The sequence below is a fragment of the Mustela nivalis genome, assembly GCF_964662115.1.
Source record: "Mustela nivalis genome assembly, chromosome: 5".
NCBI classification, from domain to species: Eukaryota; Metazoa; Chordata; class Mammalia; order Carnivora; family Mustelidae; genus Mustela; species Mustela nivalis.
In genome coordinates this window covers 82,625,288-82,651,224 of record NC_139024.1, presented here as the reverse complement: position 1 = coordinate 82,651,224, position 25,937 = coordinate 82,625,288, and the positions used below count along the sequence as shown (strand labels likewise).

The 25,937-nt window shown below is 42.2% G+C and overlaps 2 protein-coding genes across 6 annotated transcripts in view; one reads left to right on the top strand and one right to left on the bottom strand.

Annotated features, from left to right (window-relative positions):
- STK38 (serine/threonine kinase 38) overlaps positions 1-11,699 on the top strand; it is a 41,582-nt gene extending 29,883 nt beyond the window's left edge. For 3 of the 4 annotated variants that reach the window (XM_082732226.1, XM_082732228.1, XM_082732227.1), the window contains 7 exons: positions 715-817; positions 1,641-1,702; positions 6,506-6,623; positions 7,676-7,799; positions 8,079-8,174; positions 9,107-9,201; positions 9,683-11,699. In XM_082732226.1, the coding sequence (XP_082588352.1) occupies positions 715-817; positions 1,641-1,702; positions 6,506-6,623; positions 7,676-7,799; positions 8,079-8,174; positions 9,107-9,201; positions 9,683-9,813 (729 nt within the window). In that variant the 3' untranslated portion in view covers positions 9,814-11,699. Of the gene's footprint in view, positions 1-714; positions 818-1,640; positions 1,703-6,505; positions 6,624-7,675; positions 7,800-8,078; positions 8,662-9,106; positions 9,202-9,682 lie in introns of all 4 variants that reach the window. The other variant, XR_014312217.1, reaches the window with a different exon arrangement.
- A 4,065-nt stretch (positions 11,700-15,764) lies between these two features.
- KCTD20 (potassium channel tetramerization domain containing 20) overlaps positions 15,765-25,937 on the bottom strand; it is a 32,871-nt gene continuing 22,698 nt past the window's right edge. For both annotated transcript variants that reach the window (XM_082732229.1, XM_082732230.1), the window contains 5 exons: positions 24,159-24,261; positions 23,689-23,809; positions 22,243-22,440; positions 20,753-20,863; positions 15,765-19,439 (listed from right to left, as the gene is read on the bottom strand). In XM_082732229.1, coding sequence (XP_082588355.1) covers positions 19,147-19,439; positions 20,753-20,863; positions 22,243-22,440; positions 23,689-23,809; positions 24,159-24,261 — 826 coding nt within the window. In that variant the 3' untranslated portion in view covers positions 15,765-19,146. The remainder of the gene's footprint in view (positions 19,440-20,752; positions 20,864-22,242; positions 22,441-23,688; positions 23,810-24,158; positions 24,262-25,937) is intronic.

Genomic DNA, 25,937 nt, shown 5'->3' with positions numbered 1-25,937 from the left:
TCCCAGACCTGAGCTGAAGGCACCCCCTCAGTCATTTGAATATTATGTAGACATTAAAAATAGTGATTTTGAAAACCATGTTGAAACACAGGACTGAGTGGATGAGTTTAAGAAGTAATAAGAGGGGGCACCTAGGTGGTTCAGTTGGTTAAGAGTCTGACTCTTGATATCAGCTCAGGTCTTGAGTGCAAGCTCCACATTGAGCTCCACGCTGAGTATGGAGCCTACTTTAAAAAAAAGGTGGGGGGAGTCTGGGTGGCTCAGTCAGTTAAGCGTCTCCCTTTGGCTCAGGTCATGATCCTAGGGTCCTGGGTCGAGGTCCATATGGGGCTCTCTGCTCACTGAGGAGTCTGATTCTCCCTTCCCTCTGCCTCCTGCTCCCCTTGCTTGTGCTCTGTCAAATGAATAAATAAAATCTTAAAAAAAAAGTCGTGGAAGTATCTTTAAATACCACGGAGGGTTCAAACTGTTGGGAAGTTTATATTTGGATAAAAAGATAATATGTAAAAATTGAAATACTTGTATTAGTAGTAATTAGTATAATAGGATTTTTAAAATTTGATTTTTTATTTATTTTTCCCCATAAACAAATTTAAAAAAGCGAGCATACTCTGGATCTGTAATGGATACTGGAAGGGACCTGAGAGTAATAATATAATGTCTATTCCCCATTTCTGGATGTTCATCCATTACCTTGTTTCTTCTTCCCTATAGGGCCATGTGAAGCTTTCTGACTTTGGCCTTTGTACAGGACTGAAAAAAGCACACAGGACAGAATTTTATAGGAATCTGAACCACAGCCTCCCCAGTGATTTCAGTAAGTGTAAACAGTGGTGTCAGCCTTTTTATCCCTTACCTGGGCCTGGAAGAGCTGTTCTCTTGGTAACCAAAATATGCAGGGTGGATTAGGAGATTTTCACAGCATGAGTCAATAGAATGAAAGTATCTTTCCACGTGTGCCTGTGATTTTTATTGTATGATGAGGCAAGATGAGTGCTACCAGATATATTGAGGCAGATATTGAAAAGAGCAGTCTTAGGAACTCTGCTGAGAAGGTTACTGGAAATGAATATAGGGCAGGCAAGCGGAAGTAGAGGAACAAGTCCTGGGACCAACTCCAGATTAGATTTATCTTACGTGCTTCTTTCTGTCATGGCAGAAAGAAATTGATCTTTGTAAGTGTTATTTTCACTCCAGCACTGTGAAACCATTGAAATTATGTAGTATAATTACAGTTCGTCCTGGAGTAACTTATATTAAAAATGTATTTTAATTCTGAAGTCTGTGAATATGGACCAGTTATTACTCATGGAAATTACTTGATGGTAATTTTGAGAAATTATCAATATCTTAGGTCCAGTTTGGGACCTTTGCTGCTGATGAAACTAGTCCTGTAATTCTGATGAATGACTGTATCTTTTGTGGCCACATGACCCACATGACTTTGTGATTCTTGAGCTAATGCTTCCACGCCTTTGATTTGGGTTTACAGACTTGCTGGGAAGTATGTTATCTAGAGTTACTAATGTATGGGCAGAAAGGCAAGACTTTAAGATCTCATGGGGCTTGAACCAGAGCCTAAAAAAGTAGTAAACATACCTGTCTAAACTTTGATTGGGACTTGTTCTCTTTGCTTTTAGCTTTCCAGAACATGAATTCCAAAAGGAAAGCAGAAACCTGGAAAAGAAATAGACGTCAGCTAGTAAGTAATATCTGTGGCTTCTTAAATGCTATAAACCGAGTATGAATAAATTTAAAAAATAGGTACGTGAATTTGCATTCAACAAGTGTTTACAGCATTTCTATTCCTTGCTTTTAAGATTACCTTAATAGAACATTGTCACACTGCCAGTGGCACCAAAGGTAATCTTTTGAAAGAGGGAAGATAATACTAGGTTGTTTTGGTTGTGATGTTTTAATGGAGGACTTCATTCTGATCCTTTACGTTGGTGACAACCCCTTTCCTTCCTATTCCACCTGTTCCCTATTTTTATGGTGTTGTAAATGAGATATAGTTAAACTGGAGGTCTCTTAAGATGAAACTTAGTTACAGACATCTTACCCAGAGCTTTAAGGCAGTGGTTCTCAAACTTTTAAAATTTTGATTCATTTGTGCAAGTCAAGACTTCAGTTCACCTGCCTTACCCTTTCCTCCTTTGTGGTGGAAAAGAGAACTTGGCGATAAAAATTGGAGAAAAATTTAAGGAAAGTGCTTTTAACTTTGTAAGTATTTAAGTATGTACATATAACATTATGCCCTACAAGCCTAAAAATAATTATCATTACTGCATTTACCTTGATGATATGTTGGAAGTTATTTAAATATTACAAATTCACCAGTGAAATATTGCTTTCTAAGAAAGGCAGACTTTTATTCTAATTCATTGGTTTATATCTGAAGTATAATCTGTATGTCTCAGTGTCTAGTTATTGGAAAATTATAGACCAGAGACAATAGAAATGTATATCACTACATATTTAGGTTTTGCTAGAAACACATAGTGGATGAAATAAATGACGGTAAAGCTAAGCTAACAATTGGGTGTAGAAAGCAAGAACAGCAGCTATGGAAGATGATGGCTAATTCAGAGTGATGGTCATGTACATCTGTATCTAGAAATGGTGGCACTTCTGCTTGTCGGTGTATGTAGTAGTAACTTGGTGGGTTTGCCAAATACTGTATTTCAGTCAGACTTCCTAGTCAAATACTGAACTAGAGTTCTCTGTAGTATCTTTAATAACTCGGTGAGTAGGTCACTGGGAAGTAGCTGTCTGTCCTAGTGGAAATGGATGCCTATAAGCTTGTTTAAGAAAGCATCAAAAGAAAGGCTTGCATTTTTTAAGCCTCTCAGTGGGCCTCATGCCAGACTGTGCTTTGAGTATAATGATTTTTTTAGTCAGCCTGAGCCCTGGGAGAGGCATTATCTTAAACCAAACACTTCTAGAGATGTAGTAACTGAAATTCATCGTGGATATCTTTTTCTCACATGAACTTGGGGATACTTAACCTTGGTATAGTCAGACATATCAGAGTCTCCTTTTCTTACGGACTCTGATACTCTTTAAGTGTCTGAATTCTGTATGTGGTTGAAAAACTGTTTACATAGCTTATTGAGGAAATGTCAGGAACAAATTTGGTCAGATGCTTCTATTACATCTCTCCATTGAGTAGTAAATCTTAACCTTGGCTGCACATCAGACTCACTTGCGGGGCTTTAGAACCTATTGATGCCTGAGTCCTACTCCCAGAGATAGATTCAGTTGGTTTGGGGTTTATAATCTGGGTATCTGATTTTTTGAAAGGACTCTGGGTGATTTTACTGTACAGTAAAGGTTGAGACTCTCCACTGAAAATAACTGTTTCTCAAACAATAGCTCTGCATTATTTAAACTGGTATTTACTTGTGTTTTGAAAGCTAACAAAAGGTAAGGAATCCTGATTTTTAAAAATTTTTTTTAAAGCAAGACGAGAGTTAACCTTTGGCCACAGTGCTTATTTATTTATTTATTTATTTATTTATGTAAAGTAATTTCTGTGCCCAGTATGGGGCTTGAACTCACAACCCCGAGATCAGGAGTTGCATGCTGTACTGACTGAGCCAGCCAGGTGCCCCAGTCTCTGGTTTTATAATAGAAATTTTTTTAACAAATAAGATCTACTTAGCATTCAGCTTTGCTAGAATAAATCTAATTTCTAAGTTGAGGGGTTTCTGTAGTTTCTTAACCTTTATGATTAGAATGAATATACTTCTTGGAGAGCACAGTCTATGTCACAGACTTTAAAACTTTAAAAATAACAATTGATACTTGTATCAGTTGTTGGAAAAAATGGATTCCTACTTTATAGTATATAAAAAATAAGTTGTAGATGGAAAAATAAAAATAATAAAATAAAAAAACTTAAAACCTTTAACGTTTTTTAAATTTTTAAATAATTTTAAATTTAAATTTAAAAATTTTTAAATATTATAGGGTGATCTTGAAAGGGTGATCTTGGAGTAATGAAGGATTTTTAAAAAACATTAAGATACAAGAAGTACAAATCATAAAGGAAAATTTGATTTTACTTTAAAGAAAAAAAACCCTTTATATATGGAAAGACATAAACAAATGATAAGCCACATATGGTTCCGCTACTTTGGAATTATGTTATAGTTCATGTCCATACCCTACAGCGATTCTACCCATAGTCATATGGTCTGAAAAAATTTGCACTTGTGAACCAGAAGCCATGTATAAGAATGTTTATTACATTTTTGTAATAACAAAAAACTGGAAATAACCCTGTGTCCCACTGACAGAAAATGGTTTCACTGTGGGGTAAAATGTTTTATCGCAGTGAAAGGAATTGATTTACAACTACATGGAACATCATGGATCAATTTCAGGAACAAAATATTGAGAAGAAAAAAATCAAGGAGCAGAAGACTGCATGTAGAATGATCCCAAATTGCAAAGTCCCAAAATAAAGCTAAGATCTCATTTAGAGACAAATGTGGGGCAAAATTAAATATCTTTTTAAAAGCAGAGGAATGATAAACAAAATTGAACCATAGGGGTTAGGAAAGGCAGGAGGATGGAAAGGAGAGGAGTGCATGTTCAGTTCTAATGACATTAGTAATGTCATTTCTTTAGTTGAACTCATGGTTATTCATTATTATGCTTCATAACTTGATAATTACATATTTATTACATATTTTTTGGTATATATAATATATAGCAGCACTTAAAAACCGTAATAAAAATGATAACCTCACACAGGGAGAAGTTATTTCCAGTATGTAAAGGATTATGTCCTGAATCGGGATTAATGCCCTGGATTCATAGAGAATTCCTGCGAATCAATAAGAAAAAAGATAATGCAACTAAAAAATGAATGGGCAAAGGATCCGAACTAGAATTCAGAGAAATAAAGATCTAATCGGCTAATCAGTGAACAAATACATGATCAACCTTGCTAGAAATAAAGGAAATGTAAATTAAAACAGCAAGATCCCATTTCATATTCATCAGATTGGCAAAAATTAAAAAGTCTGACAGAACCAGGTGTTGGTGAGATATGGAACACCAGGAGCTCATCCCCACAGCAGGTGTTTAAATAGGTATAAACACTTTGGAGGACAGTTGGAAGATGTCTAAGTTGAAGATGTTCATAATGCAAGACCCAGTGGTACTCCTCCTGATAGATCCTTTAGAGAAATTCTTGCTCTAGTGGCCAAGAGGGGTTGCAGGAGTGTTTATTTAGGTGTCGTCATAGTGAGACATTGGAAGCCACAGGAGAATGGATAAAAAACAAAACATGGTGACATTTGTATAATGGAGTACGTGTATAGCAGTGAAATGGATGAACCAGAGCTACCTGAATAAATGGCAAAATCATAATGTTGAGTCAACACAAGTTGTAGCATTGTAGAGTAACAAGTACCAAGTGAAACCCTTTATTAAAAGTGGAAATATTCAGGAAGTAATATTATGTCATTTATGCAAATCTTTATATAAGCATAGCACAGCAACTTCAAGGTAGTTTTGACTTCAGTAGGGAAGGAGGAAGGGACTATGGTTTTAATTGTTCCTATCGTTTTTTGTCTTTAAAAAAACACAACTGATCTACAACAAATATGGCAGATGATTAACCTCTGTTTAATATGGGCAATAGGTACAGGTGTGTTGTATGCTGGTTTTTTTTTTTTTTCTGTATGTTTGCAGCATTCCGTAATAAACATTTTCAAAAGACAACACAGGTGTTATTTTTTATATTAGAAATTCTATAATGTCAAAGTGCTTAGATTAGAGTCTTCTATGTGATAAACCCTCAAATGCTGAGCACACTGGCAGGCTTTGAGTATTGTAGTCCTGGTATATGAGAGCAGATTACTTGAATTTAGAAAAGATTCCCCTAAGAACTGTTTATATAAATGAGTATGTTTGGTAAATAGACATAAATTTCTAACCTATAGGATATGAGTAACTTGTAATAATAAAGCTTCCCTTTCTGACTTTGCTAAATCAAGGAATATTTATAACAGAAAAAGGGATAATTTAGACAAGGTATTTCATTTTCAAACTGAGTTCTGCCACTTAATTAGTCCTGAGCCCATGAACAAAGCTGTTTTGGGTGTCACATTTTTTTATCTTCTGGTAAAGCCCTTTGCTAAGTTGTGTCAGGACGAAATAGGCTCCGAAGTATACAAGAAGTATGGAGCCATGCACTCACTCACTGGGTGCTCAGTAAACCACGGTACAAGTTGTTAAGATGGATACTTCTGTCCTGATTGACCATGGGCTTTGGCTCTATTTAGGAATGGTCTCTTGCCTCCCTGACCAAGCGTTAGTGTTTGTTTTGGAAGTGCTCTGGCAAATCAGTTTTGCCGTGAAGCTATGGGGTATCCTGCTCAGTTAGTTTGTGGGTAGCTGTAGGTGGTGCTTGGAACCTTTGGTCTCTAGAACAGAACTCTGGGCACCCTCCTGCCTGCGGGGCCCCCCTGATGTATGGTACGTGTTTCAGGCCTTCTCCACGGTAGGCACTCCTGACTACATTGCTCCTGAGGTGTTCATGCAGACCGGGTACAACAAGCTCTGTGATTGGTGGTCGCTTGGGGTGATCATGTATGAGATGCTCATCGGTAAGTTGCATGCTTTCAGAGGACTTTTTCTGTAAAGCCAGGAAAGAGTCCCATATTGATAATAGACTGTTTCAGTTGGGGGTGATCTAAGCACTTTTCCCCTCTTGTCTTTTAACGTGAAGTCTCGTAGGTAGAAAGCTTGTGGCCTTCAAATAGTCAACTTTAGTGTCTGGCTTCCTGGCACCTGGTGGTTGCTTTGTTGTTTATTTATCCTGTTCTTCTTCCCCTTTTTCATCCTCTCCTAGCAGCTCTTTCAGTCACTAGCATTTCTTCCACTTCATTGTATGTGAGAACTTTAACTGGGCTTTGGCCTCACGTACTCTTTACTTCCTTGCTGACCCCTTCCTCTCTCTAAGCCTTCAGAGCATGAACCCTCTGATCTCTCTCCCTCTTATTGGTATGGTGTGTCTGTGTATTTAGGGGACACTGTGACGGGGCGGGTGGCCATATGCCTGAGAGCACGAGGAGAGGAAGTGTGTCCATGGCAGTCCTGAGTGCGTGAGTCGGCGGCCGACTAGTATGGCTTCTGGCTGCGCTGTCTTTGGGAACTTTGGATGGATGCCTGTGGAGGTGGATATGATCTGTGTGGAGGCCATGCCAAGTAATATGGTCTGAGAGTATTTATCCCCTTGTCTGTTGTTCTCAAGAAGAGGCATGGTGGTCACCTTTAAAACCTAAGCTTTTTTCCTATTCAACTTGTTTAGCACTTTACCTATATAATGATATTCCAAGGACAAGGTCATTTCTCAGTGATGTTTCATCCTTTCATTTCTTCTTGGAGCACAGTGTGCACATGTGCAAGGCTGTGCTTGTCCTCCTTTCCTTTTCCAGCTTCAGCTGTTAGCTGCTTCCCTTTTGGCACCAGAAGCACAAATTCACTTTAGGCCTAGGAGTTTGAGGGGAAAATGAAAAATTAGATGTTTTCTGGAATGAATGGAAGTCATGGAAGGTGTGGAGGGCTAAAGATGTATAGAATCATATTAAGGAGAATGCTCTTCGTCAGATTCAAAGTTCTGGAGTGTCAAAGCTCCGAAGTTCCTTTTTTATTACAGGCTACCCACCTTTCTGTTCTGAGACCCCTCAAGAGACATATAAGAAGGTGATGAACTGGAAAGAAACTTTGACTTTTCCTCCAGAAGTTCCTATCTCTGAGAAAGCCAAGGATCTAATTTTGAGGTATTAGTCAGAGAACATCTCCCCCACCTCCCATCCAGGTTTTTTTTTTTTTTTTAAGATTTTATTTATTTATTTGACAGAGAGAAATCACAAGTAGCCATCCAGGTTTTTTGACATGAGTGAATTCATTTTTTTTAAAAACTTGAATTATTACCTGGGTCTGTCCCCTGCTCTCTCCCATTTCTCTCTTTAAAAAAAGGTGGTGGTGGGGGGAGTTATTCCTTTTCTTTCTCCAAAGAGACTATGTGAGGTATGCTGAAAGGCTTCTGTCTTTTCCAGATTCTGCTGTGAGTGGGAACATAGAATTGGAGCCCCTGGAGTTGAGGAAATCAAAAGTAATTCTTTTTTTGAAGGCGTTGACTGGGAACACATCAGGTATATCCATATAAAAACTTTCAGGATTACTTCAGAAAGGCTATAATTTGCTTCATACTAATTTATTAGAAGCACCATTATTGGCAAACCAGGTAAGGGAAGAGGACTTCTTAGAAACTCAGGGTCTTCTCTTGGTTTTCCTTCGTGGTGAGGGTTGGGAGCTGGGGCTTTCCATCAGCCATGTGCCAGGGGATGTGGTGAAGCTAGCAGTTATTTCCTGAGTGAAGTGACATTTGGGTTCCATGGTGAAGGGAGCACCTAAGAAGTGTGTTGCCCTTGCTTTTACCTAGAACACTCCAACTTCTGTAGTGTTGGGAGCTGCCAACAGGGCTGTCCCTGGCCACAGGAAGCTGGAGTCAGAAGGGGCATGTGGAGGGAGAGTGAGCTGGCCACCTCGGGCTGTGGAGGACTGTGGAGGACTGTGGAGGGTGGCCCACAGCAGCCCTTCTCACCTGGTGTTTGGCATTGGGCAGTTGCCAAACCAAAGGTGAATACATTGTCCTCTCTTCCATGATTGAGTTCTGATTTGCATTATTCAGAGTTTTACCTTTGGCTTCTTTTTGCCATGTTTTTAACCCTTTCTTCATTAGCATCTCCAGTAGAAGGACAGAACCCCACCTGAGGGGGCGCCCAAAGGGTTAGTTCCCCTTTTTACAGTCATGAGGGCAGTGCATTAACTTGGGATTTTAATTTTTCTCATGATTTTTGTCTTTATTTCCAGCTATGGATCATTGTTAGTTCTGTTTTCTCATTTTATCTGGATGTGGCCAAGTGGCATGGTTGCTCAGTGTCCGAAGCTTTTCAGAGAAAATAGCTGCTGCCCGCCAGTGGATATTCTCCCCATGTCAGGCCAGGGGGCTCTGTGGAGAAAGACTTAATTAGCTGTGATCCACATGGTTACTAACCATAGTAATCATGTCTGTTCTTGGCAGAGAGAGACCTGCTGCAATATCTATTGAGATCAAAAGCATTGATGATACCTCAAACTTCGATGAGTTTCCAGAATCTGATATTCTTAAGCCAACAGGTAACATCACCAACAGTGCCTCCTGCTGCATTATAAGCACATTATTGCCCCTCAGTCTTGGGGTTGTGTTTATAGGTCAGCCAGAGGAATTTTAGTTCTTCACATTCTTTTTAAGTGTTTTCTAGTGCTGGTGCTGGGAAGCAGCGGTGCCCTATTCAATGGAGAATGAATACAGACTCCCATGTTCAGTGCTGGACGGGGTGGGGAAATCATAAGGTTTTTTTCTTTTGTTTTTATTTACTAAATTAAAGGTTAGGTAACCTGAAGTGACAGAAATGGGGAAGTAAAACTTTAAAAATATTTGTGAAAAATAGGAGGTTCAAAGAACATAGATAAGCAAACGTAGAAGATTCGCAGATTGAAAAACAATTTTTCCCAAGTAGAAACTGTGGTTCTCTTCTTCCCAATGTCATGTCCTCGGTACTGAGTAGTCCCTTGGGGTAAGACGGTGAATCAACTCTCACATCTGTTTCTTTTCCAGTGGCTACCAGTAATCACCCTGAGACTGACTACAAGAACAAAGACTGGGTCTTCATCAATTACACATACAAGCGCTTTGAGGGCCTGACGGCTCGGGGGGCAATACCTTCCTACATGAAAGCAGCCAAATAGTATCCTTGAAACAATTCTCAGTGGAGCGGAGTTATTGGTACATCATTACGGTTTTCCTCTCACACACTCTTTTGAAAGAGTTTCCAAGAAGTTTATGGAACCCCCCAGTGTGTCATGGTAAACTCTCCTGAATGTGACAGTAAGTGAATTCTCTTCCATAATACACTGGAAACCTGTAGAACAGAGACAGCCATTTCTACCACATCGGCCATAACAGCTGTACTGCTTCTTTGGAAACCTCCTGAGCCAATTTGATAGAGGTTTTGAAAAACTTTTTTTCCTAAGTTCATAAGAATGAAGAAGAAACAACAGCCATCATCAAATATTACTGAGATTGTAACATAGACTTATTGACTATTAGCCAATTTCTGTGATTTTATGACAGACGTGCTTTCTGCCAAGCCCACCAAGTATTTCTTTTTCCTTTACAGCTAAAAGTTCCATAGTACTAAGGAAATAAAGCAATAACAAAAGCCTCAGCAGCCAGTATTCTGGCTGAAGGAAATGATCCACCATCCTCTGAGTGGGTGGTGGTGGTGGTTTCTCCCCGTACCTCGGCCTGGGGCGAGTGGCTCCTGTTAGCCTCCATTCATGGTGCACTTTATTTATGGTACTAGGATAAAGACCCTCAATCCATCGATTTCTCTCCTCCTGCCCGTCTAAAACACTCGTGCTGCTTTTCTGAGTGTTGATGGGGGATACTAGTGTGATCTGTTGTTGATCTCAGAAGACCCGAGCCACTGGGCTTTGCCAAGGACTGCCAGATCATGTGGCAAACCCTTCCCATCTCTTCATGGCTGGATCAGAAAATCCCTCAGACGGATGTTGTCTTGGACCAGCAGTAGCCACAGGTGCTGCCAGCAGGAACTCACTCTGGTCTTGGGAACACAGCGGGGAGAGTCCAGGCTGAGGCAGCAGGCCTGGAACTCTCTTGGCTAAGGTGCTGCTCCTTCTTGGTCTCCAGAACCTCCTTGGAAGCGAAGGAACCAGCCCAATAGAAAGTGCAGAGCCAGCCTACCAATCCCTGTAAAGTTCACTCCCCAGTCCTTGGTGCAACTGTGCTTTGTCTTCTGTCGGTCTTTGTATTTGTCCTCTCCAATTTAAGTAACCATTTTGCCTTGGAATCATGATTACAGATATTTCCTTTGCAGATGCCTTCCTGGGGGATGCTCCTCTCTACCCTAAAGGGTAGCCTGCAGCCTGGGCTGACCAGGCCTCTGCTGTGGCATTCTCAAGAGAGACCCTCGGAATTTTAGCACAAAGTGCCTTTTCTTTCACAGATGCCACCACCTTCAGAGGAATTTTGCTGCATCAGAAAAATGTGGAGGCTCTATATTAATGCATTATTTTAAAATTGTTGATAACTCTGAAAGCATCATTTGTACCTGTGTGGTGATTTTGCCTGTTGCAAAGCATCATGGCCAAGCTGTAGCTGGGAGGCCGCTTTCTGCCAGTCTTGAGGATAAGATCAACTTGAAAGTATGTCCTGGCTGAGCCATTCAGAAACGAAAAATGGGATATCAGAGTTACAGTAGTAAATGAAACTGCTTTGGGTTTTAATGTCTTAGAGGAAGAAAAAAGAGAATATTAGGGAAGTATTAACTTTGGATGAAGGTAATGTTTGCCCCTTAATCTTTCATTCATGCTCTGCTAGTGAAAAGGAAGTAAATGAGACTCTTTTGTGTCACTTTGTAGTTCCTTTGTATTACCAAATAGTTGAGGTTTTGACCCCCAGGTGTTTTGCAAGTATGTGTGGTAAGCATGGTAGAGAAAAGTTCACAGGAGCGGTGATAGTCTGTGTGTGGGGAGTGGCAAGGGATGATTTGTTTTAGGGGAAAATGCCCACATTTTAGACTTCTGAATAAACAGTGTGAAAACAGTGTGAATATGATGTGTTTTAAAGCAAATGTGGGGGCACCTGGGTGGCTCAGTCGGTTAAGCGTCTGCCTTCAGCACAGGTCATGATCTCAGGGTCCTGGGATCGAGCCCCACATTGGGCTCTCTGCTCAGTGGGGAGCCCCCCCCCACCCTGCTTGTGCTCTCTCTCAAATAGATAAAATTTTAAAGGAAAAAAAAAATAAATAAAGCAAATGTGGCTTGTAACTGACAGGGACCAGATTGCTGGTCGCTTCTTTGAACTCGTTTGTGTATCTTTGGAACACTTCATCACCATGTTTAGGCAACATGCTTTTCTGTCTCAGGGAGGCTGGGGCCGGTTTTTTTCCCTGAGGAGTCTTCTGAGTTGGTTTGTACAAAGAGACCCATCTTCTGTTGGCTGCATGTGTTCTTCCCACCTGGCTCAGGCTTGCGGGGCAGTGGGCTCTCTCCCCTGCAGCAGGGCTAAGGGGGCACCTGCCGACAAGTGCTGTCAGTTGGTGGACATTCGTACAGCTGTTTACCCAGCCTGGGGTTGACCAGGAACCTCACAGGCTCTCAGGACAGGACTTCTGCCAAGCCCTCTGGGTCCACCAGAGCCGGAGTCCTGGGGGGTCCCCTCATTAGCTCCTTCTCTGGGTTAGGGAGAGGAGCCTCAGAAAGAGGCAAAAAGAGCAAAGGCCATCCAGGGTCTGAAGTGCGGGCAGGAGGAAGCTGAACACAGCCAGAATATATGTTGTCTTTGCAAAACTTAAGGATTTCAAGAAATATGTTGGAAACCATTCGTTTGGTATTGGTGCGCCTCGCAGATAGTTCTGCTTCCCACTCTCTTAAGGGGGGGTTAGGAAATAGGACTCGACCATACTGCCCACAGAAGTGAAACTGCGTACTGATGTCACCCAGTCTTGATTCAGGGGTGCATCAGGATTTTCTTCAGTACCTGTTTTTCATTTTTAGTTTTTTTCAAAGTAGGTTCCACACCCAACATTGGGCTTGAACTCACGACTGAGATCAGGCATCACACTCTCTACCGACTGAGCCAGCCAGGTGCCCCAGTACCTGTTTCTTTTAGAATTACTTTCAAAAGTAAGCTACAGGGGCACCTGGGTGGCTCAGTCGTTAGGTGTCTGCCTTCGGCTCAGGTCATGATTCCAGGGTCCTGGGATCAAGCCCCGCATTGCGCTCCCTGCTCAGCAGAGGGCCTGCTTCTCCCTCTGCCTGCTGCTCCCCCTACTTGTGTGTGTGTTCTCTCTCTCTTTCTCACTATCAAACAAATAAATAAAATGTTTAAAAAAAAAAAAAAGCTACAGATGAGTTCCTTTGGGATTAATATTCAGGCTCTGAATAGCAAGTCGCAGGTTCCAAGCTCATCTGTATGGCGTAATAGGAGTTCTCTGCCATCAACTGCTAATGCTTTCTCTCTGAATAGCTTATATGGAAGGCATATTCGGGTTTCATTCTCTCCTGTTTGTCTCTGCTGGGCCTATGTGTGTAGCTTCAAATGGTATTTTTTCTTGAACTCAAAGGATTCCGTGGGTAGTTTCCTTTGCAAGGTAGTTTACATTTCCCTGGAATGACCTGTGAAAGTCAACACTGACCTAAAAACAGCCGCTATGATGCATTTTCAGGCATACTTTCAGCCCAAATCATACTGAAGCGTCCATCACGCAGAGAGCACAGTGCTGGGTACTCTGGGAGGCACTGGGGAGCCTATCGTGGTCCTGAACTGCAGAGCAATTCCAGAATTCCCACCAAGTGGCTTAACAGCATGCAGTACCACAGTGTAGCAGACTGTGAAGCTGACTTAGAGTTGTTAGGGAAGCTGAGGGAAGCTTCCAGAAGTTTTTTAGTTGCAGTGACTTGTAGAGGTGATACAGCCCAGGATTTTGGAGGCCAGTAGGTTTGGTCTTGTGCTACGGCAGAGGCGTGGAGTTGTTACTTTGGAAGGAACACTCGGGGGTCTTTGTCACTTCTTCATTTCCTTCTTCCACTTCACCTCATCTAATTTCTGTCCTTAATGTGAAAACATGTTTTCATTATTCCAAGTATAAAGCATACTATTCATTTTCATTGTCATTCCTCTGGTCATGCATGCCCTGACTGCCATAGCCATTGACTTCCCTTCAGCCCTCATTGTGGGTTTTTGTTTTTTTAGATTTTATTTATTTGAGAGAGGAGAGCAGGGGGAAGAGGGGCAGTGGCAGAGGCAGAAGCAGGCTTCCCGCTGAGCAGGGACCCCCCCCCCCCTGCACTGTGGAGTTCAATCCTGTGACCCCAGGATCAGCACCTGAGCCAAAGGCAGCTTGCTTAGCTGAGTCACCCAGGAGCCCTTTCAGCCCTCATCTTACTTGATCACCTGTTGCACGCATACTGTTAACTTCAAAAAGCCCGCAAAAAACTGTTCTTACCGGCTTCTTTCCCTCGCCACCACTTAAATGCTAGTAATCATCCAAGCAATGCCTTTGCCCTCTTTTTACTCATGTGATCTCAGTGATCTCCCCAACACCGTGGCTTCAGCTTCCATTTTTTGTGGTGAAGTCATCAAAGTGACCAGCTTCCCAGCTCCATCCCCAGAACTCTAGATCACATATAGCCAAGAGCCCTTAGACATCACCATCTGGAAGGCTTTGTTAAGGCTCAAACTAATACTACTCCAAATGGAGTTCTTCTTGCATCCCATTACCTTCTTTTTTTTTAAAGATTTTATTTATTTATTGGACAGAGAGATCACAAGTAGGCAGAGAGAGAGGAGGAAGCAGGTTCCCCGCTGAGCAGAGCCCGATGCGGGGCTCGATTCCAGCACCCTGGGATCATGACCTGAGCCGAAGGCAGAGGCTGAGCCTCTGAGCCACCCAGGCGCCCCCCATTACCTTTTTAACTCCGTCTACTCAGCTGTCCAGTTGGAAACGTGTTATACAGCTCCTGTCGTAAACAAGCAAAACTCTGGGGCATGGCCATCTGTCCCACCAGTGCCTTCGTTTCTTTCTACATCTACTGCAGTGACCCCTTAGCTGAACTCTGTCCCTGGTCCTTCCCCTTTCAAATCCGCTGCCCTCCCTGCTGCCAAAGAAATTCAAGTTTCAGGTTTGATCATGTCGTTCTCCTGCACAAAACCTGTTCAGGCTCCCAGTGGTTTATACAAATGAGAGCAAACACCTTTGAGGTAGAATGGTCGTTCCTCGCTCTGGCTTCATCTCTGCATCACCCCATCTTCCCTGATGATTTCACCTTTGCATCTTTGCTCATAGTTAACTGGTCTGAAATACCTCCTCCCTGCATGTTCATGGATCATGAACTAGTATTCATTCTTCATGACTTGGTTCACGTTATCACTTCTAGAATTCTCTTGTGAACTCTCATGGTAAAAACTGGCTGCTCTATCCTTTTGGTTTTCCTGAGTGACCTGGACTATTCATAGATCTCTGTTTTCCCCCCAAGTATAAAAACCCCTAGGAAGAGGAACTACGTTCTGGTTATTGTGTCCCTGTGGCCGTGCAGTGCTTGGCACAGAATATACCAAGCAGGTCATGTCTTCAGATCATGTCCTTACCTCTACTGGTAAAGGCGGGCCTGCTGGGGAGATGCTGGCTTTAGTACCCCTTGAAGTTGGATCACCAATAAGCTCCCAGACTAAGTGAGCTGAGGAACTCCGAGGCACCGGACTAGAGTTGGGCCAAATCAGATCAAAGGAGGAGCCAGAAGCTTTACAGCAATGTTTCCAAGGGAACTGCCTTTCATTCCTGCCATGGCTCCTCGCTTGTTCGAAACCAGAACATAAAAGTCTATGAGTCCTCTTACATTCCAGATTTATACTTGGCTTTGTGGGGGTCCTACGTAGTTGGATATGAGGATTCAGGAGGTCTTGAATGTAAATTATCCAGGAACTCAAGAAGGCAGAATATTAGGGTTTTGGAACTGAGTTATAGACAGTAGAATGGGAAGGGCATGCCCTGACTCAAAGTGACCCTGTGGCACAGAAAAGAGGTTCTGTTCTGGGCAGTCAAGAAGCTGCTGTTTTGGGTCCCTTTGAACATCTTGACTTTTGGCTTTATTTTCTGCTAAAAAAACAACATGGACACAAATGATAATATTTTATTATAGAAAAAGTATCCCACATAAAGGATTTCGTAAACACTGTAGGTGAACAAGTGCAATTTAAGAAAGTAAATACAAAGTAAAGAGGCAAAATCTACAAGCATTTTGCCTTTAAGAGAATATGTAATGTTCTCCTGCAGAAGTGATCCCACCCAGAGCAAGAATGTGGCTCCATGTCCCCCAGTGAAGGCAGCAGGTATGCTTTCTGAACTCGTATGCCCATTTTAACAATTTCAAAACAATGGCAAGAAGTGGCATTGAATAAATTACTAAAACCCCTCGATTCTTAACTTTCTATTGAAACTTGATTAAAAAAAAAGACTCCATATCACACTTTGACAATTTGACTTAAAGCCTATGCCAATTGTTTTCTGAAAATATATCCTTCCTTCCTTCCTGGGCTTATTCCACAGTATTTTCATAGACCTGTATACATTAAATGACATCCTGGTTTCTTGGAATTTATTGTAAAATAATATCTGCTATTATGTATTACACACTAAATGTACCTTCTTTACCATTTTTGCTGTCATCTTTTCAATATTCTTCCTCCACTTTGGAGAAACCATGATCATCTCACCAGACACACGTTAACACTCTGCCCACTCTCCAGCTCAATGCCAAATGTTTCCCAATCAATAACACATGATAATGATGCATTCTAAATCTCAAATTCAGGTTCCTCTTGGCTTGCTGAGCTACCTCTGAGTAAGACAGTCTGAGCAAAACCATCTTATGAAGATGGTTCAGTATACACAGCCTGGCTTACTTATTTAGGCACTTAGAAGAAAAACAAACAAAAGACCCAGCAAACCTGAGTTCCACCTTTATTAGAAATAGCTCTTGCCCAGCTAGCCAGTAACGGACTCTGAAGGGAATAACTGTACCCTAGCCCTTGTCCCTGTGGGGACTGAGCCGTCCTGCCATCATGGACTGTCTTGGCCCCAGGAACATAGCAGCTATGGCTAAGGGGAGCTACTAAATTAGTGATGCTGGGCTCCAAGCCAGGAGGGTGGTGGGTGCAGAAGAGACCTCCCTCTTCACCAGAAGGGACCTGTGGGCCCCACTTTTCCCTTCGTCACCACCATCTAGTGACACTGGCAGGTTTACCTGTATAGATTTCCAGTTCATCGCATGGGTTGGGGCCAAAAGCACATTAACCCAGTTTGGGTGGTGGAGGGAGGGAGGGAGACCTATTTCTTGAAAGCCTGAGATTAATCACTTACACAGAACAGAGTGCGAAGTACACACCATACTTTCATACCTGGCTTTTTACCTAAGCAAGGACTAACTGGTTTTAGAGTGTTAGCTGCAGCATGTTCACACTTGAATGTTAATGGAGAAGCTGGAGAACAGAAGTTACACTTGCTAGACTAACACAGTTCATTGAGATTTCCTTTGTGGTGGCATGGAAGGAAGTCAACTAAGAAGCAGAAAGGAAGCACCATTAAATGATTATCTGGGCTGGACACCTATCAGTGGGGAAGAATGAAATACTGGCATGGTCAAAAACAAACCTGACCTCAAATAGGACTCAAGGAGTTTCACAAACATAAAATTACCCTCTGGCTACAAAAAAACCCTCACCCTAAACTTTAACACTTACCATCAGCCTTACAAGCTAGATGCTAGTGGTAGTCAGAACTCTGGGTGGGAGATGGCTCAGTTTAACCCCTTACTACTACTATTTTCTGAATAACGAATGGAGCATTGATCTCCACTGTGATTGTGGTCACACGCACAGAGAACACCCTTCTTAAGAACATTCTTGTTCTTCAAGACTGGAAAGAGCAGCTTTTGACAGCCATCTGACTTTACCTTTGGAGGACTACAACTATGGCAGTCAAAATGGAATCACCTAACTTGCCCTATATGGTATCTTATGGGAATGGAATTTAAGAAAACTAGTCATGTTATCTTAAAGAACTTAAAGGAATCTATGTACCTTTTTGAAATCTGTGATGAGTAAAGGCTCTGGGTAGGTGATTAGAAGGCCAACCTTTACCATAAAATGGGAGATTATCCCTAGATACTTAACATCTGACTCTAGACTCTGAATTTAGCTCTGCTGTTAATAGCCATGAGGACACAAGGGAAAATGGTTCGGTACTGGGAGGAGTGGTCTTTGCTGTCACACACCATGCATTATTAATGGAGCCAACAGATGAAACAAAATTACTAGGCCTAATACCCCTTCAATTCATCTGTCCTTTGGGGATGACAGTAGTATGGTTTTCTAACCTAATGTGAGCAGTGTGATAGGCTACTCCAAGGACAAATATGCTGATCCAAAAAAAATCCCACAGTATGTAAAGAATATACAAAAAAATACAAAGAAAAATTCTGCACTGGGACAAGGGCTGGGCAAGTGATGTTTCTCTACCCGGCTTCACCCTAAATGCCCTCTTCCCTGGAGCTTTTACAAGTCTATGGAGAAACAGAGTGCTTGTGAGAAATTTCTGCCCATCTCTTGCAAGCCTTTCAGTCATATCATCTAAGGAAAGTTTCCCAGCCACACTCACAGCAATGTGCTGCTTAGGGAGAAGACCTGTGGCTTCACACCACATTCCAAGCCATGATAATCAAAGTGGCCTAATCTGAACAGGTTCTTCTACTTGAGTTGTGAATTTCATTCCAAATGATCATTCCAAATAATTTCTTTAGACTCAAAAACCTTGAACGTAAAAAGGGTTCATAAACATTGTTACACTATTACCAGACTTCTGTCAAAGAAGCTGTGTGGTTTTGAACTATTCATTGCATTAATGAAAAACAAAACTTAATTTAAACTCTTAAGAAATCTTTTTGAATGTTTTAGATGAGAGCCTAGTTCTTCCCAGATGCAGGTCTGGGAACAGAGGCCACCAGGAATGGGATCTTCACGGACCCCTAATGAGAATCCCATTACCGCCTGCTTATGGAAGCTAGAGATTGTCTCTTTTTAAGGTTTGGTCCCTTTGCTGCTAAGTAACTTGCCTGGTATAAGACAAACAAAAAAGCCAAAAACAAGGTATAAAGGATGAGAGGACAGCTTTGATGAATATGAGGCAATAGGAGCCTTGACTTCCTTTCCTGCTTTTTGCAGTTGTGCAAAGACTCCGTAAATGGCACCAGACCCAAATTTTTCAAGTTACCAGGGCTGCTGCAAAGCCGGTAGCTTATTTACCAGTGAGTGCTTTTTTATCCCTTGCTGGAGGCACAGACTTTTCAGTAATGACAAGGACATACGCTAATTGTGGGAGAAAGGGAAAGGATGGAGAAGCAGGTCTCCTGACACTCAGGGGGAGACAAACCATGGAAAGGACTGGCTGTGGGCATCCCAGACAGAGAAGGGCTCCGAAGAGGCACAGTCCACAGCTGGCCCTAATCCTGAAAGTCACTAGATGCCATCTGAGAAAGTGGGGCATTCAGCCGGTCAAGTTCATCCACTTGAGGTGGGTGGTGCATTAATATCTCCTGGTCCTCTAAGACATCTTCTCCAGCAGCTACCAGATTAGTGAGGGATTTGCTTCGGACACACTGGAAATCCACATGGCGACTCTTCCCTTCTTCCTTTTCCCAGGACATCTGGATAAAGGGGCGCTGCACATAGTTATAGATTACTTCGGAGCGGCCACCAGGCCTTCTCTTAATTTTTTCTTTGCAGGTAGGATAACCTGAAACAGAAGAAGGCCATTCTTATGACTGCGGGAAGTTACCCATTCTAGATTCCATGCTTTCTCTTCTCTAACCACATTAATTTCCTCCCAAAGTCAAAGGCTGGGGAAATGACTTCTGACCATGCCCTGCCACTCCCAACAACATTCTACATGCTCACTTCCCACCCATCCAGGTTAGTAGGTCTTGTTCCTACTAACAAGTAGGAAGTAACAAAAATTCTATCTCCTCTAATGGCAGGGCAAGAACAGCCTCTTAGTAATTTCAGAAGCCTGTACTTACTGGCACCAGTGCCAAAGAAGAGAAATCCTACTAGGCCATGGTGAGGTCCAGTCTCTAACTCTAGTGCTTAGAGAGCACACTGTAGGAGAAGGTTAAGAAAGCATGTAATGTGTAGCTTAAAGAAAAAACAGGGAATTTGCCTGAAATATCTGAAATGGGAGAAATTTTAGAGTAGCTTCAGAGGCTAGAACTAGAAGGAAGACTGAAGAGATTGGAAGTTATCTACTAGATACATGGAAGAATGTTCTAATGGTAGGACAGTCTGATGGGCTGCTCTGGGAAATGGAATAATCCTTATCACCCTGTTCCCGGGGTTTCCAGTGACAAAGGAGGGACACAATGGAAAGAGGTTTAATAGACCTCAAAAATCTCTTCCCACCTGCAATTCCAACCTAAGTCACACACAGTGAAGACCTGATGGGTTCTGTAGGTAAGACTGAGACAGCAAGAATAGCAAAATAGAAGTCAAACACTCATGAGGGGAGACCAGGACGGCTTCAGCATTCTCAAAGAATCAGTGTCTCAGACCCTTCCATGGAGAACACAGGTTGGGAGCCACCTGCTCACGACCATTTCAAACCATTCTACTAATACACACAGACATTCCTTAGTGGAATAAATCCAAATTTTGAGTCTCCAAAGCTATAGTTTTCAGAAGGACCCTTCCCGATCCCCAAAAGATCCTCACCAAGACTGCTGGTAGAATGGCTCTCTCACTTGGCAAGCCCACGGGCCCTGCTCCATTTACCCCCCAGTGTCCTTAGCCCTCACTGCTCTTTATCCCAAAGCAGTACACCGAACTTATTCCTGCAGCTGGTTTAAAGCATTTATGACTGAAAATAAAGTGAAAAATATAAGGGTAAACAAAAACAAAACCAGGAATCCTTCACACAGGTAGGAATGTAGTTTTCATGTGTGCCTATTCTCCAGGTCCTCTGGAAGCCGGGTTTTAAGGACATAAGCCGTGCCCACAGATACGGCCTACTCCCTTGAGCCATGCAAGCTGAACACTAACTGGGATATTTATTACCTTCAATTCCAATGCGAATATTTTTCAGGCCTCGCTCCTTTAACACTGTTTTAGCGACATCACGATTCTCAATGTATTTGAAGAATCTATAGAGCTTGGAGCTATAAAGAACTGGAAAAAGAAAAATTGAGTTAATCATAGAGTAAAGACTTCTAAAAGAGGAGGGAGATGAGCTAACAGAATCAGCCTAATGAAAGGTAAACCTGACTCTGATGGGAAAAAAAATCCAGCTGAATCACAAATGAAATATTATGTAATGGATCAAACATAAGAAGGAAACGACATGAGAAATTCTTCTAGTCTCAGAGTGGGGAAGACCATTCTGGGTACAACATAAAACCAGGGGCCATAATATAAAAATTGATACATTCAACTACCTAAAAATACAACATCTCTGCTTAGCCAAAACCATTATAACTAAGCTAAAAGAAAACAAAAGTCAACTGGAAAAAAATACCTGCAACTCACATTACAAAGGGCTAATTTTCTTACTATATATATAGAGTGGTCACAAATAGAGAGCCTACACAAATCAGTTCTGTAATGAGCAAAAGCACATATAAAGTTACAGAAAAGGAAATTAAAAGGCTTTTAGAAATTAAAAAGATGGTAAGTGTTGATCATGAAATGAGAAATGCAAATTAAAACATAAATGCAATGCTATTTTTTACCTACTGGTGTGACAAAGAAGTTCAGTAAAACACTGTTTTGGTGAGGATGTGGGAAACAAACCTGTCATATATTGTTTTGTAAGTGTAATATGGAGAATTTGGCAACATTTATCAAAATTATGAAATAACAAAGCTTTGGCACACAAATTTCATTTCTAGGAAGATTATTCTCTAGAGATACACATGTGTGAAGACTGTTTAAGAGGTATTTACTGCAGCATCATTTGTAATTTATATTTCAAAGTCCAACAACAGAACTAGTTAAATCAGTCACAGCACAGTCACATGGTGGAATACTATATAGCCATTAAAAAGATTGTGGAAAATTTCTATGTTAGACATAGTGTTGAATAGGTTGATATGGAAGCATTTGGAGAAAAGGAAAAACCGTGGATGTAATTGCTTATGTATGTGCACTGATTACATCTGAGGAATATTAAAAAAACAGGAGGAAAACCGGGTGGGTGAGGCAGGGTTAGGATCAAGGCTTTCCAATGTATATCCATCCTTTTGTACTCTTTGAGTTGTTACCAATTCAAAGGATTTAAAAATGAAACCAGCAGAGAAGAGTGACACCATTTAAGGGCCTCAGTGTGGCCTCCGTATCACCACTGTCTCCAACAGACACCAGGGGCAGCAGTGGAAGGTGTACAAGTTGGAGGCTTGGCACAAACTTTAGCCCTGCAGCAAGCATACTGCTCGTGCAGGTGAGTGTACTCATCGCCAGCTCAACAGTGATATTCCCGGTGCTTCCGGGAATGCTACTCTGGGCAGTGCGTTTGTTGTGGAAAACATCTACACCGTGCAGGTTTTGCCTACTTTGGGAATATTCCTCCCCCATGGGAGGAGGGTGGTCTTCATCCCAGTCCACAGAATCCTCATCCGTCAGCACAACGATGTGGCACTCTCGCTCCCCTTTCTTGGCACAGCCCACCATGATGGGCAAGATGAGCTCTTCGAGGTATTGGTCAAACTGCTTGTGAGCACCATCGTTAGACAGTTCATGCAGCAAAGCACCTGGGGAGAGAGACACTGTAGGTGAGCATCCTCTTGGCCTGAGTGCAGATATTACTGGCGGGAAAAAGACTATGAGGTACTGGCTGTCATCACTGAGAAGTTCTAGAGTCGTAGCCCATTAAAGGCAGAAATGGTTTTTTGCTTCGATGCGCTAATTAAGCAGATTTTGTTAGATATGTTGCACATTTTACCACTCTAACTTTTTTCATGTTTATTATTAGCAAGAGGGAGGGAGGAGTGGGGGACAAAAAGAATCCCAAGCAGGTTCCAAGCCCAGTGTGGAGTTGACGTGGGGCTTTATCCCACAACCCCAAGATCATGACCTGAGCAGAAACCAAGTCAGATGCTTAACCAACTGAGCCACCCAGGTGCCCCCCTCATGTTGAATAATCCCTGAGCACTTTGACTAACTGAAGTTTTGTTAGTGATACAATGTCAAACCACACACATTAATTCTACAAGAGAAAGAACCATCATTTGTAGTACCTCTTCTGAAGATGCTCTGGACCCCAATTTCATGGAGTTATGGTACCACAGAAGAGGGATCATCTGAAGTTTGAGGACACCAAGGGACTTGCTCTAAGTGTGCGCTAGACCCAGTAGAGAGACCACAAGTCTAGAGAACTTCATGGAATATGCAGGGAAATGTATCATGAACCTCAAAGAATAATTTTTTAAATAATTTCAGGAAGCCTAGGTGATGATAAGAGAATGGCGTTTGTAGTCAGACAATCAGCTCTAATCCCAGCTTTTTAGAGTTTTGAACAAGTTAATTTCTCAGTCTTCTCATTTGTTAAATGGGGTTATTACCCGACTTGCAGGGCTCACTGCTTTAAGACTTAAGCAAGTTCACATCTAGAAAGCACTAAGTAAACATGAAGTTAATGATAAAAAGAAATCTAAGAAGAACCCAGCAATTTATGCTGTTTGACTCTGCTCACTAATGTCCAAGAGTCAGTGTCCTTATTTATTAGCTGAGACACCAAGGTCCCTGAGAGGGGAAGCAGTTAGCTCAGTGCCTCACTGGACAAGCTGGATTCAGAACCTGCCACACATTCTCTTTGGTTTACTCCACGTCCTCACAGAGCTGTGAAGCAGGAGAGGGAAAGGTTAATATCACGTCTCTGCCTCTGCGAATGGTTTTCAACCCATGCTCGAAACTTTTTAGTGATAAAGAATAGCAGTTGACTCCAAGCGAACTCAAAGTTCAGCTTCTCAAATGCAGCTCAGAGCTGCTCTTGTACTTACTCAGATCTTGACATCGGATAGTGTTGAAGTCAAAGTTAATGCAGAGATAATCGCATGTATCTCTAAGATCTGGAATAGAGATGCCATCAGGACAATTGATGATACCAGTTTTGTAATAATCCTGTAAAAAGGTTAAAAAGAAGAAATGTAGGCAAAGAACCAAGATGAGGAATGACCTCTTCAACCCCTCATCCATTCCTGGTTCTGTTAAAATGGTAGGTTATTAGAACTGTCACCCGCTGGCTGACTTGTCAGCTGGCAGAGTGGCTCCTGACTCTCTGATGTGCTTAATCACAGCCTGATAGCTGACTGAGCTCACACAAACAAGAGGTACTTCAGGGAGAGAAAATAGAGGGAACGGGAACTGGAACTAGAGACCCTAAAGTCAGTAACAATTTGATGGAACTCTCGAGGCTTCTGCCTGTGCCTGCCCCCGGGGAAGACGATGCCACAAGAAGGGTCCTACACACCAGCACTGTTCGAAATACAGTTGCACTGATTCCTTCGGCAATCTCATACTCTCCCTTCTCGTTGGGCCGAGTGAAATTGTACTCTCTTCCTGGTCCAAACATTCTGAAAGACATCAGACAACAATGTCAGACAGCTGGATTCTTCACCCATGAGGACCGCTCCCTTCTTCACCTCATTCTGGAAGACTCCATTCCATGTTCTCATAGTATAAATTAAAAACACATCAGTGAGACCCAACCCCTATGAAGAAGCTCCCTCCAGACATTAAAGGTGGTAGCAATTGCTTGCAGCATTTGAGAGCAAGGAGAAATGAAGCAGCCAAGTCTTCAGGGATCACCAGTGGTAAGCTTCCAGGACAGCAAAGGAAGTAAAGCAGCATCTGCAGAACTGGCCCTTGGAAAATCTCTGGTGTGTGTGAGGGCTGCCTCTCCTGCCCTCCCCAGTGGCAATGGATATGCCGGCAGCTCAGGAAGACTGTGCTTCTCCTGCTCCTGACCCTTCCTGATCCTTTCCCTCCTTTGTTAACCTACCTTATCTAGCATGCAGTGGTTCCCTGGTTTGCTTTTCAGTATCTAATGTGATAGATGCATCTGTCCTGGTGGGTGCAGACGTTACTGTCCTCCCATTCCTGGTACATTCTGATGCTGGAGCTCTGGGGAAAATACCCTTCTTCAATCCAAGGAGTAACTCTAATGATAGGAACTTCGGGTCAAGCAGATAGGGATGGGAGGTATTAGGCTTATCTAGTGGTTCGGCATAGTTTAGAGAGGCGAACTTGCTCTGTACATGAACTTAGAGGTCAGGAGGGCACAGGAAGATCTTGCCTTTTCTTACTCATCTTTTCCATTCTTCCTCCCTCCCTTTCAGATCCCCTCCAGTAAAACTGGCCCCTTGACTTCCACCACTCCTGTTGGGAAACCAGTGTGAGAGACAGGGCAGGCGGGCAGGCTCTTCGGCCAGCTTAAGTTCCCAGTGGCGCCGTCGCCATTTCCTTCCTCAACCTGCTGGGAAGCCTGGCTGGCTCTTCGGTGTTAAAACTCTTTTCCTCTACCCTAAATTGGCTGCTTTTCAAAGGTCTGAAAAAGATTCCAAATCACATACTTTCCAAACACTAACACCATACATAAGAAATCCATCCTGACATTTCTGAACATTCTGGTTAAAGTCCAACCAAAACAGCTATGAATCAAAATAGTGAACAAAATGCCATGCAATGCCCCCTTCCCCCCACAAATTCTCATCAGCAAGACCTAGCTCAGAGTTATTTTTCTGGTAATGGTGTGGATGAACATTAATCCACTTGCGATCTTTCAGCCCCTCCCCCTTGTGACTAATGGCTTACATTTTTTAAGCTCACTGACTAGGCTTACCAACACTGTATGTAACCTCTGGACAGAGCAAACCTAAGTAACTCTCGGAAACAATAGCCTCAGCTGAAGAACCACCTAGATTAAGAATCAGACTCTCTCATCATGGAACAACTCATTCCTAGATTCAAAGAATGAGGGTCAGCTAAGAATCTATTAATCATGGGTGCCTGGGTGGCTCAGTGAGTTAAGCCTCTGCCTTTAGCTCAGGTCATGATCTCAGGGTCCTGGGATTAAGCCCTGGCATCAGGGTCTCTGCTTCAGCAGGGAGCTTGCTTCCCCCTCTCTCTCTGTTTGCCTCTCCACCTACTTGTGATCTATCAAATAAATAAAAATCTTAAAAAAAAAATCTATGAATCTAACAGAAAATGCTTGCCTTTCTTCTTATGATCACTACTGTCAGAGGCAATC